The sequence below is a fragment of the Malus domestica genome, chromosome 07, assembly GCF_042453785.1.
Source record: "Malus domestica chromosome 07, GDT2T_hap1".
Classification (NCBI taxonomy): domain Eukaryota; kingdom Viridiplantae; phylum Streptophyta; class Magnoliopsida; order Rosales; family Rosaceae; genus Malus; species Malus domestica.
In genome coordinates this window covers 34,712,003-34,733,846 of record NC_091667.1, presented here as the reverse complement: position 1 = coordinate 34,733,846, position 21,844 = coordinate 34,712,003, and the positions used below count along the sequence as shown (strand labels likewise).

Here is a 21,844-nt window from a genome sequence, read left to right as displayed (position 1 = left end):
TTAAAACATCAATGGGGCTTTCCTCTTCCCAAGCAGAAGAGGAAAAGAAAAGAAAAGAAAACTGCTAACAAAAAAAAAAGAAGAGGAAAAGAAAACCCAAAAAAAATTATGTGAGTCCGCTTTCCAAGGATTAAACAGCTCCACCTTTTCGAGAACGTCACATCCCAGATTGCATCCAAAGTCACCCTATTTTTATTTTTATCAACGAAAAACGATGAACGATTAAGGAAGAACCGGACACGTGTATAAGACGCATCCAAAGTCTTCCTATTATTATTTTTTATTTTTATCAACGAAAAACGATGAACGATTTAAGGAAGAACCGGAGACGTGTATAAGAACAAGTGTGATAAGTGAGGCACAGCGGCAAAACCATAATAAAGACAGAGAGCTAAGAGAGATACGTGAGCACAGTGGCAAAACCCTAACAAAGACAGAGAGCTAAGAGAGATACGTGAGCACAGCGGCAAAACCCTAACAAAGACAGAGACCTATGGAGGCGACAGCTATAGTTTTATATCCATCACCTCTAATTGGGCACTTAGTCTCCATGGTAGAGCTAGGCAAGCTCATACTCACCCGCCACCCTTCTCTGTGCATCCACATCCTCATCACCACCCCGCCCTACCGTGCCAACGACACCGACTCATACATCACCTCCGTCTCCGCCGCCAACCCTTCCCTCATTTTCCACCACCTCCCCACCATCTCCCTCCCTCCCTCCCTCTCCCCCTCCCGCAACCACGAAACCCCAATCTTCGAAGTCCTTCTCCTCAACAACCCTTACGTCCACCAAGCCCTCCTCTCCATCTCCCACAACTTCTCCATCAAAGCTTTTGTCATGGACTTCTTCTGCTCTGTCGGGCTCCCCATTGCCACCGAGCTGAACATCCCCAGCTACTTCTTCTTCACATCCAGCGCCGCCAACCTCGCTTGCTTCCTCTACCTCCCCACCATTCACAGCATCACTGACAAAAGCCTCAAAGACCTAAATATCCTTCTCAACATTCCAGGAGTCCAGCCGATTCCTTCCTCCGATATGCCGAAACCGATTCTTGAACGAAACAACAAAGTGTATGAACATTTCCAAGAAAGCTCAAAGCAGTTCCCGAAATCAGCTGGGATTATCGTAAACACGTTTGAATCTCTCGAACCCAGAGTTCTCAGAGCAATATGGGACGGTCTGTGCTTGACGGAGAACGTTCCAACTCCACCGGTCTACCCCATCGGACCGCTGATTATTTCCCATGGCGGTGGAGGCCGCGGGGCCGAGTATTTGAAATGGCTGGACTCACAGCCAAGTGGAAGCGTGGTGTTCCTCTGTTTTGGGAGCTTGGGATTGTTTTCAAAGGAGCAGTTGAAGGAAATTGCGATTGGGTTGGAGAATAGTGGGCACAGATTTTTGTGGGTGGTCCGTAATCCTCCAGCCCAAAATCAAATTGGGCTGGCTATTAAAGAGTCCGATCCGGAATTGAAATCTTTGCTTCCGGACGGGTTCTTGGATCGGACTAAGGGTCGGGGTCTCGTGGTCAAGTCATGGGCCCCGCAAGTGGCAGTGTTGAATCACAACTCGGTGGGTGGGTTTGTGAGTCATTGCGGGTGGAACTCGGTGTTGGAATCGGTGTGTGCCGGTGTGCCGATTGTGGCTTGGCCGCTCTACGCGGAGCAGAGATTCAATCGAGTGGTTTTGGTGGAGGAGATTAAGATTGCTATGCCGATGAACGAGTCAGAAGACGGGTTTGTGAGAGCAGCGGAGGTGGAGAAGCGAGTTACGGAGTTGATGGACTCGGAGGAGGGCGAGTCGATCAGGAAGCGTACAAAGGATTTGCAAAACGATGCCCATGCAGCATTGGGTGAGACCGGGTCGTCTCGGGTTGCATTTACTAAACTACTTGAATTCTGGGGCAAAACCTGTTAGACTCCAACCCGGTTTGTGACTTTGTAATTGTATTTCCGGCCATGATTTTCTTCTTGTCTTATTTTATCAACGGAATCTTCAATTACAAATGATTAATAAGTTCATGTCAATCATTAATTGTATTTTCGAGAGGGGAAGGGTATATGTCCCCTCTATTTTTCTTGTATTTTGTTTTTTCAGTAAGGGTAATGTTTATGTTTCTTTTTTTTCTTGTATTTTGTATTTTGTTTTTCTTGCTTTATAAGGGAAAAGGTTTATGTTCTTCTAATTATGTATAACTTTTTTTTATATATATATATCAATAAAATTTTCTCGTACTGCTGATGTTTAAAAAAAATATATTTGTCACTGTTGACCGGTCAACCATGTAGCATTTCGCAATTTCCATGCACAAACACTATTGAACCACTCTATTATTGAGAGATTCTAATATTCTAAAGACACAAAGAGTTGTTTATTTACCGTAACAAATAAATTTTAAGAGTTTCGACTTTAAGTTCTAAATTGATAATTGCATACCTTAAAAAACCATCAACCATGTCAAGATAGAAAGTTAAGGATAATGTTAGGGAGATCAAAATTTTAAATTAAATTTGCAAACCAAATGATGTATCGCCAATAAAAAATAAGCACGTTAATCAATACTATATCAATAATCCAAGAGCAATGTTAGGAAGACTAAATTTGCAAATTAAATGATGTGTCACCAATAGAAATGAGCACGTTTATCAATGCTTAAGTAATAACTCAATTATCAACTTCTATGTCCTTTAATTTTCAACACTTAGTTTACAAATTTAGTCTCCTTGGCATTACTCATAATTCAATAATCAACAACCAAATCTTGGTTTAAAATTTTGGCATTCCTAACCTTAGCTTTAAGTCAATATCTTCGAACAAACTAAAATGGAACGTAGCAGATACGGAGTTCATTTAGCGAGAGGATTGTGCCTAATTTTTTACACAATTGTTTAAATCCAGAGATCCATTTTTTTTATTTTTATTGGAAAGTTGCCAGTGTTGTGGATTTCGATTTGAGTGGGCGGGTAGTTTGGATTAGGGCCGGGAAGGTTCGGCGGTGACGGGAGGAGGGGAAGGGAAGAGTACGCATGTTTTTATATTTTTTTATAGTTTTCAGAATATCAAGATATTTTTAAAATTTTCTGTGTACCACATGGCAATCACAATAGAAACAAATTAGAACTTAGGAGTATGATTATCTCGCTTCCAAATCTCCCTCTTCTTCATTCTTCTCCTATTTGAATGGTTACGATTAATTCACGTAAAAAAAAAGGTAAGAGGGGAGGAAAATGAAGGAGAATTAGAGAAGAGAGAATCCTACTTCAACAACTTGGCCCATGCCACGTAAAATCAGAGACTAAACATGTTTTTTAATGGAATTGACAAAAAAATGGAAAAGTGATGAAAAATTACGTTTTAGGAGGCATAGTGGTGTAATTTGAGTTTCAAATGCAAAGTGAGATTAAAAGTAGAGTACCAAGAGGCATAGTACAAAATAAGTCAGAGATATATATTATGTCCATGCCAAGAGAATAACCTCCATGTCTCTTGGTGCCAAAATGACGTTCTACAAAGCTAATTATATATTATTATGTGAAAACGTTACAATTTTTTTGGAGTGTCAATATTACAATTCCCATTCAGTAACTGTTGAAAATATTATTTAAAACCATAGTTATTTTCCAACTACCAATATATGTCCTACGTAAAATTTCCAAAGATGTATGTCCTTAGTCCTACGTAATTTTTCCAAAGATGTTTGTCCTACAGATTAAACAGCAATACGCAGTCGTTCAACCATTAGAGGAAAAAGTTGACACTACGTTCGTCATCGAAGAATTTGTTGACGCCATGGCTTACGTGCGTTTTAAGATATGTGGTGACTAACAACATGAATCTTTTTGGTGTGCAACCTGGAATAAATGAATGGCTTAGTTTGAATCTTTTTGGTGTACAGCCGGGAATAAATGAATGGTTTAGTTTAGCACAATTATCGGCTAAAGTTTTTATCACAAATAGTTATTGACATGATTGGTCTTGAGATCTGTTAAAGTTTTTATTACAAATAGTCATTGACATGATTGATCTTGAGATTTTCGAGACGGTGAAAGTTTTCTTCTGGTTGTTGAGGTAGAATAAATGAATTAGGGGTGGGCAAACGGGTAGAGGAACCGCGGGTCGGGGCGGGTAATGTAGGTTCGGGGCGGGTACGGGCCGGTTCCAAATATTGTAGAAAGAAAACGGGCCGGGCCGGGCCGGGGCGTTGTCAAATACGGGGCGGGGCGGGTCCTAATCCTTGGAAAAACAGGGCCCCGAACCGACCCGTTTATAATAATAATGAACGGTCCAGATTAAATGATACCCTATCATCTAATCTTAATCGTTAATTCCTACCCTAGTCGATGTCCCGTGTGTCTAGGTTTCCACTTCCAGATTCAGTCACTCACTCCAATCTCCATCGTCTTCTCGAACTCCATCTCTCTCCTCTCCTACCTGAGCACCGACGCCTGCTTGTGAACCTGCCAGGTAGCCGATCTGGATCACCAGAGCTTTGGCGAGGTTGAAGATGTTCTGCTGGACGGCTTCCGCGCAGGCCATGAGGCCGTGGACGAGTCAGACTCCATTTTCCTGCGAGTCGACAATGAGGGCTGGGCGGGTTGATGATGACTCGGCGGTGGCGGGGAGGGAGATTGGTTGTTGTGGTTGTGGAATAGAGGAGGCGGCGTGACGGTTGAAGAGGAGTTCGAACTTCGGAGGGAGAAGACCCGGATGAGGATTTGAAACGCTTTGGCTCCCACGACGAAGAATCGAGGCGGGTTTGGGTGAACACGGCGTTTCCGGGGATAGATTTGAAGTCGTTGTAGCTGGAAGAAGAGTGTAGAGGGTGAAAAGGTTGGTAGTGATGACAGAGAAGACCCAGAAAGTATGGTGTTTAATCAAAGCTTCTGCTTCTGCTTTTCCATTGTTTTCCTCTTCCTTTTTCTGGGTCTTCCTGCTTCTTCTTCTTCGCCAACTTTCATTTCAGGTACTGCCAAATTTAACATCTAAAATTCTATATATGTATTTATATGTTGTATATTGCTGGGTTTTTATTCAATTAAGTTTAGATTCAGCAAAGCTCTGAACTTTATGATTTCTGTATGTGTGGCTGCAGATGGTGGTAAAGTGACCCGTGGACTTTATGATTTCTGTATGATTTCTGTTTTTAAAATGAATTCTGTATGATTTCTGTATGATTCATTTCTAAATGATTTATGTATGATTTCTGTATGATTCATTTCTAAATGATTTATGTATGATTCATTTATGTTGCTTTTGGATTCCTACAGGGGTAGTTTTGGATTGATCAGAAAGAACTCAGTATCTCTTTTTCGTTGTTCGGAGAATATTGAGCGGCTTATTAATGGTATCTAAGGTATTGTTGCTTTAGCTGAACCTTTCCATTTTTTTGTTTTAGGACCAATTATTTCTTATTTTTAATGCTTGTCCCTTTTATTTTGGAATTCTCACATTCATATTTGATAGGTACTTCTGATGATCTCATCCATCTTGTTACCATGGAGGCGGGTTTAATTCTTCAATTAGAGGTGCTCGTTAAAATGCTTAGATGTGTTGTTAATGTCAGCCAACAATTGGGAAAAACAGCTTCTGCTATATTTTATGAATCATTAGTTAGTGCACCACTCGTTATCTCAGCTGAGGAAATTACTCATCGCCTTTTGAAGAATTTAGAATCTGGATATGGTTCAACGGTAGCAATGCTTCATGTATCAGAGCATGGACCTGATGTTGCTTTGGAGAGAAACCTGGCTGATAAAAAAAAATTGAGGAAATTTTCTATTGGCATGCTGTTATCTCTTCATGCCTTGCACATGAATCGTACTGTTATTTCTTTCTAATGCAGTGTCACTGTGATTGTGCAGTTGCAAATCGCAATCTGTGCAGTTTTCAAACTGTGCAGTGCAGTTAAAAAAAAAAAAAAGAGGGTACCCGTGGACCCGGCCCGAACCGGCCCGTTTTAACTGGGCCGGGTAATGTCCGGTTCCTATACAAGAAAATCCAATCCCCGCCCCGTCCCGGCCCGTTTCGGGTAATGTCAGGTTCCTACAAACTTAGGTTCGGCCCGGCTCGGCCCGGCCCGTGCCCAGCCCTAAAATGAATGGCTTAGTTTAGCACGATTATCCGCTAAAGTTTTTATCACAAATAGTTATTGACATGATTGGTCTTGAGATTTTCGAGACGGTGAAAGTTTTCTTCTGGTTGTTGAGGTAGAATAAGTTGCTTACAAATGCTCATAGGTTTAGAATATCGAAGATTTTTCATTATTTACTAACATTGTCAATATGGAACTGAGAATACATATTTTCGAGTCTTTGAGCACTGAATTAAACCTAGTATTTGGTAAAGACATACATACATTAATTTATTGAAGGCTAATGCTAGGGAAACTGAATTTTTAAATCAAATTTGGTAAACCATTTGATGTGGTTATTGATTATTACTTAAGTGTTGATTAACTTGCTTATTTTATACTGGTGCCATGTCATATGGTTTGCAAATGTAGTCTAACAATTTGGTCGACCTAGCATTACTATTTGTTAAAGGTTAAACTTAAATTGGAATAAATGTCTAAAAATTGCAACCCACATAGCTAATAACTAGTTATTATAATCGAAGAGGACATACAAAAATATTAACAACCAAAAAGAAATTTTAAATAGTAGAAACCACCACTTATGATTAAACTTCTTGATCATTTGACCAAATTTTGTAATTCGTATTCTTATGAAAAGAAATTAATCAAAGTTGAAAAGTAAAAAAACACACTAACGATTTTGAACCGATGACTTCCTCCTTATTTTAAGGAGCAGAAACCTCCCCTTCTTGTTAAACTCCTTCATCATTTAACAAAATGTTGTAATTTTATATTCTTATGAAAACATATTTAAATATACCTCCATATATTTTTGGTGCCCTCGATTTTCTAAGGCCCCAGATAATCGCTCTACTTGTGTTGGGCCAACCCTAGTCTTGAAATTGATCCATCCCATCAAGATGATGCCTCAAATTGAAAATCGATTAATGTGGTTCTTGGAAATCAATTAATGTTGTTGATGCACAAAATCAGTGAGGACTTTGGTACAACAAAAAGTGTCAATTTTGTGACCTTCGCTAGATTGCTCCGGTCACTAGTGTGGATAAGTATGTAAATGGATAGAGACAGGGAAGCAAACACAAGATGTACGTGGTTCACCCAGATTAGCTACGTCCACGGAGTAGAGGAGTTCTCATTAATTGTGAAGGGTTTACATAAGTACATAAGTTCAAGCTCTTATTTAGTGAGTACTAGTGAATGATTTAGTACAAATGACATTAGGAAATATTGTGAGACAATGATTTCTATTTATAGAAGAAAGTTTCTAGTTTCATTCTGACATTGACACGTGTCGTGTTGTGATTGGCTTCTGATATTGACATGTGTCGCACTATGATTGGCTTTTGATGTCAACACGTGTCGTGCTATGATTGGCTTCTGATGTCAACACGTGTCGCGCTATGATTGGCCTCCTGGCTTAAGGGAAACTCTTATGGGTCCTTGATGGTATAACGTTGACCGGTGCTCAGTAGTTTCGAGATTGGTCAAGTATGGTACAAACGGTGCTCCCCTAAGTTCCCGAGTGAGGGAAGCTCCTCGATTGGGGACTTGCAAGATCCAAGCCATTGAGCAATCACGAAACTTCTAAGTACAGAAGTGTGGTATCATTTTCACTTGCCTTATCTGTCTCATATGTAGATGTGGCATCTTCTCTGGAAGTACTTTTCCTCCATCCAGGGGTGGTATCTTTAACCGATAAAGATGCACAAGGTAATGTATCAATTTCACTTGAAGCTTACTTATAGTTTCGAGTTTGGTTAAGTGCGATACAAACCCCTATAGTAGGAGTCTCCCAAGTCGCTGAGCTAGGAGATTTGCCGAATGAGGTAACATACAAGGTAAGCAATTAGACTTCCAAGCAAGCAACCTGGATCGGAGGTTTGACTTCGGCTTCCGGTTAATTGTTCTCCATCTCCTTATGTCATAAACAACAATAAGGATAAGGAAAAGCAAATGAAGAAGAGATGATATGAGATACTTTTTCTTTTGAAGAAGTAACTTTCCACATGCTTATTCTTGAACTGGGTTGGAGGGTTTTCTGGTTTCCTCTAGAGTATAAGACCGACTCAAGAATTTGAAGGTCAAAACAAGTCCATCAAATCTAGAGTTTGGGTGAAAGAGTCATCTCGAGGCTCGTCGGGTTGACTGTTGCCACCGTGAAGATCCAAGTTGGCTTCGTCTGGGCTGGTCTTTATGACTTGGTCATGTATAGAAAGGGTTTCCTTAGGCACATGCATGTGCTGTTGCTTGACCGAAGTGTTGTAACATGATCGTGCACTAAGTTTATCTCCTTTGATGTAACCATTGCCATAGGGGGTTGGAAATTTCATCAACAACATATGTATGGATACCATGGCCTTATGATCATTGATACCTGTGCGTCCGAAGATGACATTGTATGCCGTTGGGCAATCAACCACCACCAGGAAGTTAATGGTAATGGTAACTGTGTAAGGGTCTGTACCAATGGTGAAAGGTAAGTGTATGCTCCCCAAAGGTTGCACGATATCACCGGAGAAGCTTATCAGAGGGGAAATCGAGCGATCGAGCAAGTGTTCAGCTACATTAAGTGCCCTGAAAGCTTCAGCAAACATCATATTGACCTAAGCCCCCGTGCCTACCAGGATTCGTCGTACTTCAAAGTTGGCTATATGAGCTTCCACGATCAGTGGGTCGTTGTGAGGGTAGATGATACCTCTTTCTTCCTCAGGGTAGAAACATATTGGATCCCAGTTAGGCTTTTGATACTTACCTCCCCTGATGTCTTCCACGTGAAACACTTGGTGGCCAAATCTTAAAGCTCGTTCACTATTTTTCATAACCCTGTTGGAAGATTTAGATATGGGTGTGCCACCACTTATGGAATATATCACATTCATCTGGCGTTGGTTATGGTTACCCGTTGGAAGGTGAAAGAGGAATTGATCAATTTTTCCTTCAAGTGCCAAAGTTTTAATATGATCACGAAAGGTGATACACTTCTCGCCGTCATGTCCGTTATGCTCGTGGTAACAGCAAAACGTGCCCGTGTTCTTCGTGGGCTTGTAATCTGAGTGCCTTGGCTTTGGCTTCCGTATCAAGTGTGCTATGCTGGGGTAAATGGCCACGCATGTGGTGTTCAAAGGTGTGTATGCCTCATACCTCGGGGTAGGGGTTGTCCTGACATGTGCTTGACCCACTGTGTTAACTGCCTGGGGTCGAGGATTATCAAGGCGATACCCTTGGTTATCGCGGTAGTGTCCCTTACTCTTTTTACTAAAATGAGATTGGTGAAGATGGAAATCTTTCCTTTTGCCCTGAGATTGATATGTCTATTGACTTGCAAAGTATTAAGTAAGGCAAGAGGAGGCACCGCTGCCGTTTGGAAGGTCGAGGTCTTCTTATTTGGTTGGATATGGCTTCCACTCTCTACTTGCTGATAAGGGGTGGCTGTGAGGGGTTTCCCTTGATATGTCATTGCCTCGGCGGAGGCATGATTGTAAGCATGTGCCATCACCTCAGAGTAAGTCTTCCAAGTGTTGGCATTGATCATGTACTTGAAGAAACAGTCATGTAGGCCTGCTGTGATGGCTTTGAGAGCAGTCTTGTCGTCTGCCTCGGCACAACAGGAATACTCATGGCTGAAGCGGCCAGCATACATACGTAATGACTCGTCTGGCTTCTGGCGAATAGTGTACAAGTCATCCGCATAGTGCAAATGATTGGTCTGTAAAATGTGTTGAGAAACAAACAGTTTCCTCAATTCCTCAAATGAGTCTACCGTCTCAGGTGGAAGACGGCAATACCAGTTTAGAGCTCCATCATAGAGGGTAGAGGGGAAGAGAAGGCATCGCTCTTCGTCGGTGTGCATCCGGTATGCCATGGTGGACTTAAAAAGGTTAAGGTGTTCAATCGGGTCTTCATTTCCAGTATAGAGTTGCAAGCCAAGCTTCTGCTTTGTCTTTACTTGGAGTGGGTGTCGAGGATCCTCCTTGTAAGAGGGCCAGGCCTAGGTTGGTTCCAATCAAGTATCTCAGCTTGTCATTCGGCTTTCAACTTGTTTACTTCCTTAAGAAGTTGTAGGACAAGAGGGTCCTGAATGGAGTCATGTACCACTGGAGCTTTCTTTCGTAAATCTCCATCTCCTTTTGAAGGTATGAAGGTTTGATCAAGAGCATGTGGTTTTTCCCTGGACTCGCCGTACTAATTTCCAAGGTATGTATGTCGGAACATCTCTGAGTCCCCTATACCTTTGTGTTTCTCTAGGACTTGTTGCCCCTTCCCCAAATTGGTAACCGGCCTGGGACATGGGAAGGGACCAAGTCTTTCAGAGACTCTTGAGTTATTGATCTTCGAGCTTACATGGATGGGATTGTCTCGACGTTGCTTTTGGAAATCTCGACAGTTGCGAAAGACGGCTTTCGATCCTTCCACTCCTTCTGTAAGGAGGTGTCTGCCTCCACTTCTCCTACTTTGGGTCGAAGCAGCTGGTTTGAGAGAAGTCTTATGTTGATCAATATTTTGATGATTAACTCGCTCCTCATCAGGGATACCCATGTCGAAGGAAGGTGACTTTCTATGTTGGGGGGCACCCAGATGATGGTTGATGTCCACAGGGGTAACGAGCTTGCGTGTTTGAGTACACCTAGTTTCATGGAGCATCTCAAAAAGCTTCTCATACTGCTTCTGGAGGACCTCATTCTTCATTGTTATCTTGTTGTTCTGAGCTTCTAACTCATCGACTTTAGCTTGAAGAACAACCATTTTTCCTTTCTTCTTTCATTGTCTCGCACCAAGTGCAAGAAGGGTGTCATTCTGCGTGTTATGGCTTCTTTCGCTCTCCATGTTGGAGAAGGATGTCTGGTAAAAAAAGAGTGTACAAATGGTGGAAACCAGCTTAACAAAGCTAAAGAGAGTGGGAATAAGTGTCGTTCCCACAGACGGCGCCAAATGTTGATGCACAAAATCAGTAAGGACTTTGGTACAACAGAAAATGTCAAGTTTGTGACCTTCGCTAGATTGCTTCGGTCACTAGTGTGGATAAGTATGTAAATAGATAGAGACAGGGAAGCAAATACAAGATGTACGTGGTTCACCCAGATTGGCTACGTCCACGGAGTATAGGAGTTCTCATTAATTGTGAAGGGTTTACACAAGTACATAGGTTCAAGCTTTCCTTTAATGAGTACTAGTGAATAATTTAGTACAAATGACATTAGGAAATATTGTGAGAGAATGATATCTATTTATAGAAGAGAGTTTCTAGTTTCATTTTGACATTGACACGTGTCGCGCTATGATTGGCTTCTGATGTCAACACGTGTCGCGCTATGATTGGCCTCCTAGTTGGAAGGAAACTCTTCTGGGTCCTTGACGGTATAACGTTGACCGGTGCTCAGTAGTTTCAGGATTGGTCAAGTATGGTACAAACAAATGTGGTTCTTAAAAATGAGTGTCACAAATCAATGTCGTTCTTCCATCACAATTATGTTAGGTGTTGATGTGGCACATAATCGAGTCCCACAAGTCTAATTAAATGTTGACATGTGGATTAAAAATATTTAAATAATAAAAAAACAATTTTCTTTATAATTTTTTTTTTTTAAAGAGGAAGATGAACTCCCACCCAAGCACTGGTGGTGGGAGGGGAATGTTTAAATTTTTAAGAAAACAAAAGAGAGATGTGGGATGGGGTATTGGGTATTGGGAGGGTGGGAGGAGAAGAAGATGTCTTTTTTTTTTTTCTTTTTTCTTTTTAAAGTTTTTAATTATACAAAAATTAAGATTTTGTATTGTTCAAATATTTTTAACCTACATGGCAATATTTAATCAGATTTGTGGGACTAGTTATGAGTCAATCACTACATAACAGAATTTTTAACACAATAGGAAAGGACGTTACATATTGATTTACGACACCCATTTTCAGAGACTATGTTGACCTATTTTTTATTTCAAGGTCTATCTCGATAGAAGGGGTTAATTTCATGAATCATGTGTGATTAAATCTTTTTTTTTTCCTCTTACCATGTTGCAAACCAAATTTATTATTTAAAAAAAAAAAAAAAAACAGACAACCATGGTCAGAAATACAATTAACATTGACATGAACTTATTAATCATTTGTAATTGGAGATTCCGTTGATAAAATCCGACAAGAAGAAAATCATGGTAGGAAATACAATTACAGAGTCATAAACAGGCGGCTTGGAGTCTAACCAGTTTTGCCCCACAATTGAAGTAGTTTAGTCAATGCAACCCCAGACGACCCGGTCTCACCCAACGCTACATGGGCTTCGTTTTGCATAGCCTTTGTACGCTTCCTCATAACCTCGCCCTCCTCCGACTCCATCAACTCCGTAACTCGCTTCTCCACCTCCGGCGCTCTCACAAACCCATCTTCTGACTCCTTCATCGGCAAAGCAATCTTAATCTCCTCCACCAAAACCACTCGATTGAACCTCTGCTCGGCGTAGAGCGGCCAAGCCACAATCGGCACACCGGCACACACCGATTCCAACACCGAGTTCCACCCGCAATGACTCACAAACCCACCCACTGAGTCGTGATTCAACACCGCCACTTGCGGGGCCCACGACTTGACGACGAGCCCCCGGTCCTTGGTCCGATCCAAGAACCCGTCCGGGAGCAAGGATTTCAATTCCGGATCGGACTGGTCTGTAATAGCCACCTTAATTTGATTTTGGGCTGGCGGATTACGGACCACCCACAAAAATCTGTGCCCACTGTTCTCCAACCCAATCGCTATTTCCTTCAACTGCTCCTTTGAAAACAATCCCAAGCTCCCGAAACAGAGGAACACCACGCTTCCACTTGGCTGTGAGTCCAGCCATTTCAAACACTCGGCCCCGCGGCCTCCACCGCCGTGGGAAACAATCAGCGGTCCGATGGGGTAGACCGGCCGCGTGGGAACGTTCTCGGCCAAGCACAGGCCGTCCGATATTGCTCTGAGAGCTCTAGGTTCGAGAGATTCAAACGTGTTTACGATGATCCCAGCTGATTTGGGGAACTGGCTTGAGCTTGCTAGGAAATGTTCGTACGCCTTGTCGCTTCGGTCAAGAGTCGGTTTCGCCATATCGGAGGAAGGCATCGGCGGGACTCCTGGAATGTTGAGAAGGGTATTTAGGTCTTTGAGGCTTTTGTCAGTGATGTTGTGAATGGTGGGGAGGTAGAGGAAGCTGGCGAGGAAGGCAGCGCCGGATGTGAAGAAGAAGAAGCTGGGGATGTTCAGCTTGGCGGCGACGGAGAGCCCGAGAGCGCAGAAGAAGTCCATGACAAAAGCTTTGATGGAGAAGCTGTGGGAGATGGAGAGGAGGGCTTGGTGGACGTAAGGGTTGTTGAGGGGGACGAGTTCGAAGGTTAGGGTTTCGTGGTTGCGGGAGGAGGCGAGGGAGGGAGGAAGGGAGATGGTGGGGAGGTGGTGGAAGATGAGGGAAGGGGTAGCGGCGGAGACGGAGGTGATGTATGAAGCGGTGTCGTCGGCGCGGTAGGGCGGGGTGGTGATGAGGATGTGGATGCACAGAGAAGGGTGGTGGGTGAGTATGAGCTTGCCTAGCTCTACCATGGCGATCAAGTGGCCAATTGGTGGTGATGGATATAAAACTATAGCTGCCGCCTCCATAGCTCTCTGTGTTTGTGAGAGTTTTGCCGCTGTGCTCACTTCACGTACCAGTATCACACTTGTTCTTATATACTTCTTCGGTTCGTCCTTAATTACTCGATCATTTTTGCTGATAAAAATAAGAAATAAAAAAATGTTATCCGTCCACTTTTTTCTTATTGGGAAATCAAGATTTCTGAATTATCATCTGTCCTGAAATGTCTTTTTCATCTTTAAATTGCGGGTCAATAAGATTCTTGATGAGAAATTTTTCATTGGGATCAGAACACGAGTGGTATATTACGTGTTATCGTATAAGTGGTAAGAAGTTTAATTTTTTTAAGTTATTAATTTTCTACGACACATATTCCACCACCATTTGTATAGTGACACATGATGTACCATCCCGTGTTCCAATTATATTGAAAAATCTCTGTTCTTGTCCATTTCAGTTGTCCTTTTCGATGCAAAATTTCAAAACAAAAGACTCAGAGGAACAAGGAGCATGCGTGCAGAAATTTGGAATGAGTCCAACTCGATCCACCAACCGCGAGCAGGCAGGCATTGCCACCCTTGGAACACGGTTGGAGGTGAGTGAGAGTTGAACACTATTTATTTAATTCTGAAAAATAATCAGTTTCCGTAATTGAATGTATCTCAATGCAGCCCCACTTTCCAGAATCAAGTAGTTTTCAATGCCACATTCAAACAAAATTATAATCCATGAGAAATTCCAATCCGTTTTCTTGGTGGACTCAGGGAGGAACGAGAAGTTTGCGTGCATTGATTTTAGAGCGCGTCCACCAACGGCCGCAAGTAGTGAATGTTGTAGGATTATTCCAATCCATCGCCACCCACCCACTACCAATTCATTTTGTTGGTTCCTTTTTCCAATCCAACCGTCACCAAACACCGATGACATTTTTTGAGGAGGGGAGGATGCAAACTCGGAAACTCGGGCACGATAGTGAATGTTCTTAATCAACTAAACTATAAGACCTTTACATGGAATGACAATTAAACACTTCCCGTTGCGACTGTGAATAATTATTCACTTCGTAATTCAATCTTTTCCATTTCATTCGATCTTTCCATCTATATGATCTATCCCCGCTGACAATGGTGTGTTTCAAGGTCGGCGAAGGAGGTGAGGAAGGGAAAGAGATGGTGGGGAGCTGGTAATGGCGTGCAGTCCGACACAGACGGAGGCAATGTATGGGGCTGTGTCCTCGACTCGGTAGGGCAGTATGTGGATGCTTTGCAACTTAGGGAACGATGGCGAGTTAGCATCAGCTTGCCTGGCTCTTCTGGCCACCAAGTGGCCAATTGGTGGCGATGGGGAAAGGAAATTGCGACATACATGATATCCGAAAAACCAATGAGGAAACTAGAGTTCTCTTCCGACAGACTAATTGAAGCCTACGGCAAGAGGTATAGAAACACTAAAAATTTGATAAGAAAAGCCAAACAATTCGATAACCGTTAACAATTAACAAATCATGCTTCCAAGATTACATCAAATCAATTTGTCATAATCAAATTGGACACTACATGATGCCACTGAACACATCGAGTCCGCACGGATGAAAATATACGCTCATATCTCATTGTAAAACTCTTAGAATCAAGTTGCAGAAAATATCCACGACATGGTACATTTCAATAACCTACGTCTGAATGAACCCAAATGTCCATCGGCTTCGGTCCAGGGTAAGAGTAAATGTCGGCAGAAAGAATGCTAACTGAATGCTTCCTTGAGCTTCTATGAAATGCTCCTGACGTACTGGTCAAGAGTCGTGTTGAATAGCTCACACCTACAAGGAAAACTTACTCTGGAATTCAAAAACCTTTTTCCGATTGTGTGAAAACCTTACAAAGTATACAACCACACGATTAAAAAAGAAACCGCAAGAAACTACAAGACTTTCTAGTGGTGTGACGGAATAAGAGATTGTTTATAGTATCAAGACATCAACGAGTCAGGTACATATGAAGTATCTAAGATGCCTAAGCCACCAAAAATAAATACTAATTCAATATGCCTACACAAGGAATAGACATGTTTCATATATCAAGACACGTTTCGACATGCCTACTTAGAACAACTACTTCAAAGATTAGTCTTGTTATAATGCAATACAACATATAAGGACACATTTTCTTCATCATTACTTGACCAACCCAACGGGATGCATCGGCGTGATAAGAAAACACTAAGAACAACTACTTCAAAGATTAGTCTTGTTATAATGCAATACAACATACAAGGACACATTTTCTTCATCATTACTTGACCAACCCAGCGGGATGCATCAGCGTGATAAGAAAACAAGGAAAGAGTTTGATATATGTCAATGCAGCAGGGATTGCTATTTCCGAGACTTCTCACAGTGATTAACTATACGAATAACTATTTGTGACCTATCACATGAAACTTCTCGGTGTGAAGATTATCGTTCACTACATTACAATAACAAGAACAGAGTCAGTTACCTGATTGGAGTTCCGGGAGTGTAGAGCGGGTTCTTCACAACGTACTCGACATACAAGTTGTAAATGTACTTCAATGACTCCCTCAAGTCACTAGTTCTAGGATGAGTAACCAATATGATCTGCACACCCAAAACAGTAAGCAGGGCACACCAATTATAAAGTTAAGTTTTTTTCCATCACATTAACACTGGATTAAGAATAATCATACAAAATTTGGTATAAACAACGAACACGCATCAAAATTGCCAAGCCAAGCACAAATTCAAGATCAAGAATCTCAATTGCTAATTGGGGACATCTAGTATAATCAAATAGCCAACAGAATCAGCAAATCCTTTCATTCCAATCAAAATTCAAACCCTTTTTTTTCTCAATATCTGGATCTGATAGGCAATGAAAAATGGAGAAAATTGAAGAAACAAACCTTGATGCCGGAAGGGGACTCCATGAAAGTGAGCTTGTAGGTGTTGGTGCGGAAGCTGTGGAAGGAGCAGCCTTGGCCGGGCAGCTGAGGGACGCCGAGGTTGGACTTGTCCTGCGTGGTGGGATCCATCTTGGCGGTGAGCGACTTGAGGGAGAAGAGGAGACCGAACATTAGCTTGTGATCCTGCTGCTGGTTCAGGGTGTGAAGCGGCCGATTCCACTCGCGGTAAAGCAGGCAGACGCCGTTGCGGTTGAAGACGTACATCATGTGACCGTTGTTTCCCGACGCCGTCGACGCCGGCAGCGACGGGCTTATCTCCGTTCCTCCGAAGAATTGCATTTCTCCGTGCTATTCCTTCTTCCAAGGATTTCAAAGTCTGAAATCGGAATCCGATCGGACTGATTGATCGTATTTTCCGAACTCCCCGTCGCACTCGCGGACCAAAGCAGCAGAAAAACGATCAGGACGATGGTGATCCTACAGAACCTGCAGGTAGCAGGAACGCGGCGTTTTATGCGTAGGAATTTAATTAATTTTTACTTAAAAAAAGAAAAGAAAAGTATTTCTTGTTATTTTATGTTAACAAGATGATTGTTTTTTTGTTTTTAACTGTCGATATTATTTACGCTAAGCTATGAAGTGTGAAGATGGGCTAAGTTTCACAATGGACTAGCAATAATATAGTTTAGAATCGAACTTATGACTTCTTACTTACAAATGAAGAAAAATACTATTAAACCGTACTTCATAATACTAAGTGGCAATAAGTTGGTTGATTTTATCAAAAGAAAATGTGTACAGATACGTTCGAAAATTAGATGCATCCGAACCTAGCCAAGTTAGCTATAACAATGTACTCTACTCTCCACTCTCACCCAGCATCAGGTTAAAGTTGTAACTGATTTTATTTGCTCATATCGTCTTAGATGAATAGTAAGATTGATAGAATCAAGTTAACTATAACAGCGTACTCTCCGCTCTCACACAGCACCTAAGTCAAAACTGTAGCCGGTTCTATTGCGCATGTCGTCTTAGATGAACAATATGATTGATAACTGGTTACCCGTGCCGTGGACTGGCAGGACAGGAGTGCAAGAAGTTAAAGCAGAACTCGGCATCAACAAGGCAAGAACAAAGCAATTAGGTATTAAACACTTAAAATTTGTCCAGATGGGATCGGTTTCGAGAGTACAAGGCACAAGCAAAACACAAAAGAGAATACACCAATTGCAAAAGACTAGGAGAGTCATCATCCAAACAGCCAGAGTAGTGCCAAAGACTAATTGCAAAACTATTGTCTGTCCAACCAACAAAATCACACTCCCAAATGGGTTAAAAGCCCAAAGAAAAAGCATATCATTCAGTTCCAACTAGTACTAGAGTGCAGCAACAGTCTAGAACTCCCATTTCTTCATCTCCATGCCGTCCGGAGCACTTCCCTCAACCTTTTTGTTTCCCACTTCTTTCCAGTTTGTCGACAGCACTGTCCCGTTCGACTCCACCTGTACAGTACAAACACAAGGATGCAATACGCAAGTCAATATAAAGTAGACTGGTTTTACTCCCAAATCCGTGGTGGTTCCACTCGAATCTTTCATGGTGACCGGAATTATGAATTTTACTGGCTATCAAAATACTAGATACGAAAAAGTCTTACAAAAGATTTTCTCATGGCCCTTCTTGTGTCCTCATCAGCATCCTTGTATATGTCTTGGAAAAATTTGTTCAAAGCTGCATCACCATCAAGCTTCTCTTCTTTTTCCTGGAATCACAAGGCATCGGAGTAAGTAGTCGTGCAGTGAGACATAAAAGAATAATGTCTAACTGGGTTACGAGCAAACCTCCTTCTTCACTTGGGCCTCCAGCTTATCCCAGTCAACCCTTTTTGGTTTCGAGGATGGGTAGGATGGCCTTGGTGCTTCAACAACTATAGGCAGTTAACAATTTTTAGCAGCAAATTTCTAATCTAGTTTTAGAATCAGAGGGTTGCAAACATATTAACATACCTTGGCCACTGACCCTTAGTGGAACAGGGCTGTCCTTGCTGAATTCAAGAGATGTCCAGTGTAATGCTTCAGCTTTAGCCAAGCGAATTTCAACTTTGGTGGACAGAACGTCAAATCTGCACTTTTCAGGTATTATCTGTTCGCAAACAACCAGACCGCACAGTTATTTGAAAACGTAAGCCTTCTGTCATGCTCTCATGCATATATAAAATCAACCAATCACTCAAAGGGATACCAACTGCTCGGGCCAGATTAAATTCAAAGCATACGTTACTGCCAATTATTTTAAAAATAAAAATAGGAAAATGGGAAGGGGCATGCATCTATTTCTCTAATTTTCTGTATACATCCTTGTTGCAAACAAAGAAAAAAAATTCTCACCAACATAGAATCGGTGCAATACCTTTGCAAATAAGCGAGGCTGAAAATGATATGTATCTTCACCAGCAACATCAATGCTAACACTTAGCTGGAAACAACCAATAAAACTGATTCATCACCCATAAAACTTGTAAAGAAATATCCATATAACTTTTTTACTATGTAGGTTCTCGACAACCATAAAATCAATATTCACAAATAATAAAAAGAAGCATTGGAGCAATGAGAACCATACTATTTGTTCACCAAAGTCAACATTAACATCTTTGGCTGGTATGCCCTTGGCGAATATTGTCACAACCCCTTCTTCTGGCTTCTGGTAGAATTCATGCCTGCATAAAAAAAAATTCCACCAAATCATGCATCTCAGTGACTAAGGAATAAGGATACATTAAGCAAATAAGAGGGTATTACCCAAGCATGCATAGATAGAACGGAGCTTCAACATAGACAGTACAAAAAGGTTAAAAAAAAAAAATAACACTGCAAATAGAATGTTTTGGTGATGCTCCTTAAAAATATCAAGACTAAAACACTTTCTGCAACAGAAATTAAATTGATCTCGACTAACCTGTATTTTGGTTTGACAGTTGCTACGGTCACCTGATTGGAAGGTTGACTCACAGGCTGAACATCTTCTGCAGGTATAACATTCTCTGTAATGTTTTTCTCCAATGAAGCCGTTGGTAGAACATCAGCTTCCTCTGATCGCAAGGAAACAGCATAAATCAGACCAAAAAAGAAAGCTAAACATCTAATTGTGTGAAAGGCCCGTCATTTCCATGAATCACTAAAAAGGTGCAAACTTGTAACAAGCAAACAACGCACCTGCAATTTTCTCATCACACTCTTTTATCAATTCAGCGAATCGTGTCTCATGCGGGGCCAGAGGAGCACCAATTTCCAGGGTTGCCTTTGCAGTCTGATATTCCTCGAGCTTGATGCAGGCAATTCTGTAACCAACAACAGCAAAGAACAAAAATTGTAAAACTAGCGATGACATTGGCAATCACATGTAGCAAGTGCAGAACATAACTGATACCAAATCAAAACCCACACGCAGTACACAACGAGGTTCACAAATGGACTCCACGATACCTCAGTCATGAGCCCTCCAAGATTTTGGCCAAAAACAAAATCAAAAGTTTTGAAACACTCAAATTAGCATTAAAAGCCTTTCCCTTTCACAAAGGGCGAAAGATCCACAACGAATATCAACGATCAGCATGACCTTTATTAATTTTTAGGTTGATGGTTACAAGCTTAGAAAAAATTGAACACCCTATTGACCATTTTCAGTGTTGGTGCATTCGAACTCACCCTTTGCGCAAATACGCTTTGTACAGTGATGGATCGAACTCAATTGCCTTGTTCGCATCCGCAACAGCCCCTGAACAAACAAACAAAAAAGCACAACAGATAAAAGAGAATCAGAAAACCCAATTGACCATTTTCTTGAACTTATTTCAATTTTCTCAGGCTTTCTTGGGAACCAAACAAGAAACAAAGAAAGGGTTAGCGCGAAATCGCAAGAGGAAAAAGGGGTACCAGTGAGATTGCCGGATTTGATGTTGGCCTGCGCGCGGTCGGAGTAGAGCTCGGCGCTCTGAGGATTAAGAGCGATGGCCTGGGTGTAGAGGTCAACGGCCAACTCGAAGTGGTCGTCAATGAACGCCTCCTTCGCACTCTTCTCGAGATCGGAAGCCATTGGCGGAGCAACCGTCTGTGTGGACTGAGGGAAATGGAAGAGTCCAGAAAAAAAGTAAAGAGACAATATGATTGACTTGAGGTGGCAAATATGAGAGAGTAAGCTGATAAATATCGTATACTTATAAGTTAATATTATATGCTTTTATTGTTTATAATTAGATTATTAATCGTATATTAATGTACTTATTTTTTATCGTCACGTTATTTGTAAATATAGCCTAAATTTTTTATTTAGCTAACATTACTCATTCGTTTAATCTAATGGGGAGAGAGAATAGTGTTGGTGGGGCTTTTGGGCTTCGTCCCTTGCTAGTTGTGAGTATCATCATCATAACTATAGTGTTTGCTCACTATACACTTAAATATCTGCCGTGTGTTATCTCACTTAACTCAAGTTAATTTTCATATCATATGTTATCTTTTCAATTTTGAAAAAAAATTAACTAAGGTTAAGTGAAAGAACACGTGTCCAATGATTAATTGTATGATGAGCATACAACATAGTTTATGATGATAAAAAAAAAATGCTCCCCTTTACCAAAAATATATATATGGGTAAGATGTCGATTTAGTCCCTAAACTATCATGTTAGTGAAAATTAGGTCCCTCAATTATTTTTTCGGTAAAATAACTATCTAAATTCATTAAAAATTACTAATTTCATCATACTATTATATTCAAAACTATTTTATCTAATTTTTCATCAACTTAAGTCACTTGATACACTTTAAAATGTAATATCATTCTTTTCTCGCATATAAGCCATTAACATTTCATAAAGGTTACGAATCTAATGTCTAATTTACGCTTTAAATTTAACTTCATACACTATTTCTTTATGGAAAATTACAATATACCCTCCTCACATGCAAGTAACGTGACTTAAATTGACAAAAAAAATTGAATATAGTAGCTTCGAATCTAATATTAGGGATGTAATTGACAAATTTTTATAATTCAATTACTGATTTTTCTGATAAAAATAGTTTAGAGACCAATTTTCACTCAGGTAATAATTCATGAACTAAATTAGCAGTTCATCCTATAAAAAATAATAATTAAAGAAGATAACAAAATCTATTTGTTGAGAAGGGATTCAAACTTAAGTTAGCTCCATTTTGTTTTTGTTAATTTT

The 21,844-nt window shown here is 41.0% G+C and overlaps 4 protein-coding genes and 1 long non-coding RNA gene across 5 annotated transcripts; 2 read left to right on the top strand and 3 right to left on the bottom strand.

The window, feature by feature from the left end:
• Positions 1-317: 317 nt before the first annotated feature.
• LOC103410306 (UDP-glycosyltransferase 88A1-like) lies at positions 318-2,235 on the top strand. The gene has a single exon (XM_008349022.4). The coding sequence runs from the start codon at positions 494-496 to the stop codon at positions 1,916-1,918; it is 1,425 nt and encodes a 474-aa protein (XP_008347244.1). The 5' UTR covers positions 318-493; the 3' UTR covers positions 1,919-2,235.
• Positions 2,236-4,164: 1,929 nt separating this feature from the next.
• On the top strand, positions 4,165-5,816 carry LOC103403977 (uncharacterized). Its single transcript, XR_524268.4, has 4 exons — positions 4,165-4,964; positions 5,094-5,129; positions 5,269-5,354; positions 5,465-5,816. It is a non-coding gene; the product is annotated as an uncharacterized lncRNA (long non-coding RNA).
• Positions 5,817-12,175: 6,359 nt separating this feature from the next.
• On the bottom strand, positions 12,176-14,136 carry LOC103410304 (UDP-glycosyltransferase 88A1-like). Its single transcript, XM_008349021.4, has one exon. The coding sequence runs from the start codon at positions 13,714-13,716 to the stop codon at positions 12,289-12,291; it is 1,428 nt and encodes a 475-aa protein (XP_008347243.1). The 5' UTR covers positions 13,717-14,136; the 3' UTR covers positions 12,176-12,288.
• A 1,030-nt stretch (positions 14,137-15,166) lies between these two features.
• LOC103410303 (uncharacterized) lies at positions 15,167-17,261 on the bottom strand. Its single transcript, XM_008349020.4, has 3 exons — positions 16,613-17,261; positions 16,189-16,307; positions 15,167-15,509 (listed from the first exon to the last, which is right to left on the bottom strand). Exons 1-3 carry the CDS (start codon positions 16,949-16,951, stop codon positions 15,458-15,460), a joined length of 510 nt encoding a protein of 169 aa, XP_008347242.1. The 5' UTR covers positions 16,952-17,261; the 3' UTR covers positions 15,167-15,457.
• A 474-nt stretch (positions 17,262-17,735) lies between these two features.
• On the bottom strand, positions 17,736-20,930 carry LOC103410302 (protein SGT1 homolog). Its single transcript, XM_008349018.4, has 10 exons — positions 20,548-20,930; positions 20,320-20,389; positions 19,828-19,952; positions 19,571-19,703; positions 19,235-19,331; positions 19,022-19,087; positions 18,619-18,754; positions 18,454-18,539; positions 18,270-18,374; positions 17,736-18,114 (listed from the first exon to the last, which is right to left on the bottom strand). The coding sequence occupies exons 1-10, from the start codon at positions 20,705-20,707 to the stop codon at positions 18,007-18,009; spliced, it is 1,086 nt and encodes a 361-aa protein (XP_008347240.1). The 5' UTR covers positions 20,708-20,930; the 3' UTR covers positions 17,736-18,006.
• Between the last annotated feature and the right edge of the window lie 914 nt (positions 20,931-21,844).

What these genes read in the sequence shown, in the direction of transcription:
- LOC103410306 (XM_008349022.4), top strand. Translation starts at nt 494, where the DNA reads ATGGAGGCGACAGCTATAGTTTTATATCCATCACCTCTAATTGGGCAC.
- LOC103410304 (XM_008349021.4), bottom strand. Translation starts at nt 13,716, where the DNA reads ATGGAGGCGGCAGCTATAGTTTTATATCCATCACCACCAATTGGCCAC.
- LOC103410303 (XM_008349020.4), bottom strand. Translation starts at nt 16,951, where the DNA reads ATGCAATTCTTCGGAGGAACGGAGATAAGCCCGTCGCTGCCGGCGTCG. An exon ending in AGTCCCCTTCCGGCATCAAG is followed by an intron (nt 16,308 to 16,612) that starts GTTTGTTTCTTC and finishes TTGGGTGTGCAG; the next exon opens with ATCATATTGGTTACTCATCC. An exon ending in ACTCCCGGAACTCCAATCAG is followed by an intron (nt 15,510 to 16,188) that starts GTAACTGACTCT and finishes TTTTCCTTGTAG; the next exon opens with GTGTGAGCTATTCAACACGA.
- LOC103410302 (XM_008349018.4), bottom strand. Translation starts at nt 20,707, where the DNA reads ATGGCTTCCGATCTCGAGAAGAGTGCGAAGGAGGCGTTCATTGACGAC. An exon ending in AAAGCGTATTTGCGCAAAGG is followed by an intron (nt 19,953 to 20,319) that starts GTGAGTTCGAAT and finishes TGTTGGTTACAG; the next exon opens with AATTGCCTGCATCAAGCTCG. An exon ending in ACTGTCAAACCAAAATACAG is followed by an intron (nt 19,332 to 19,570) that starts GTTAGTCGAGAT and finishes TTTTTTATGCAG; the next exon opens with GCATGAATTCTACCAGAAGC.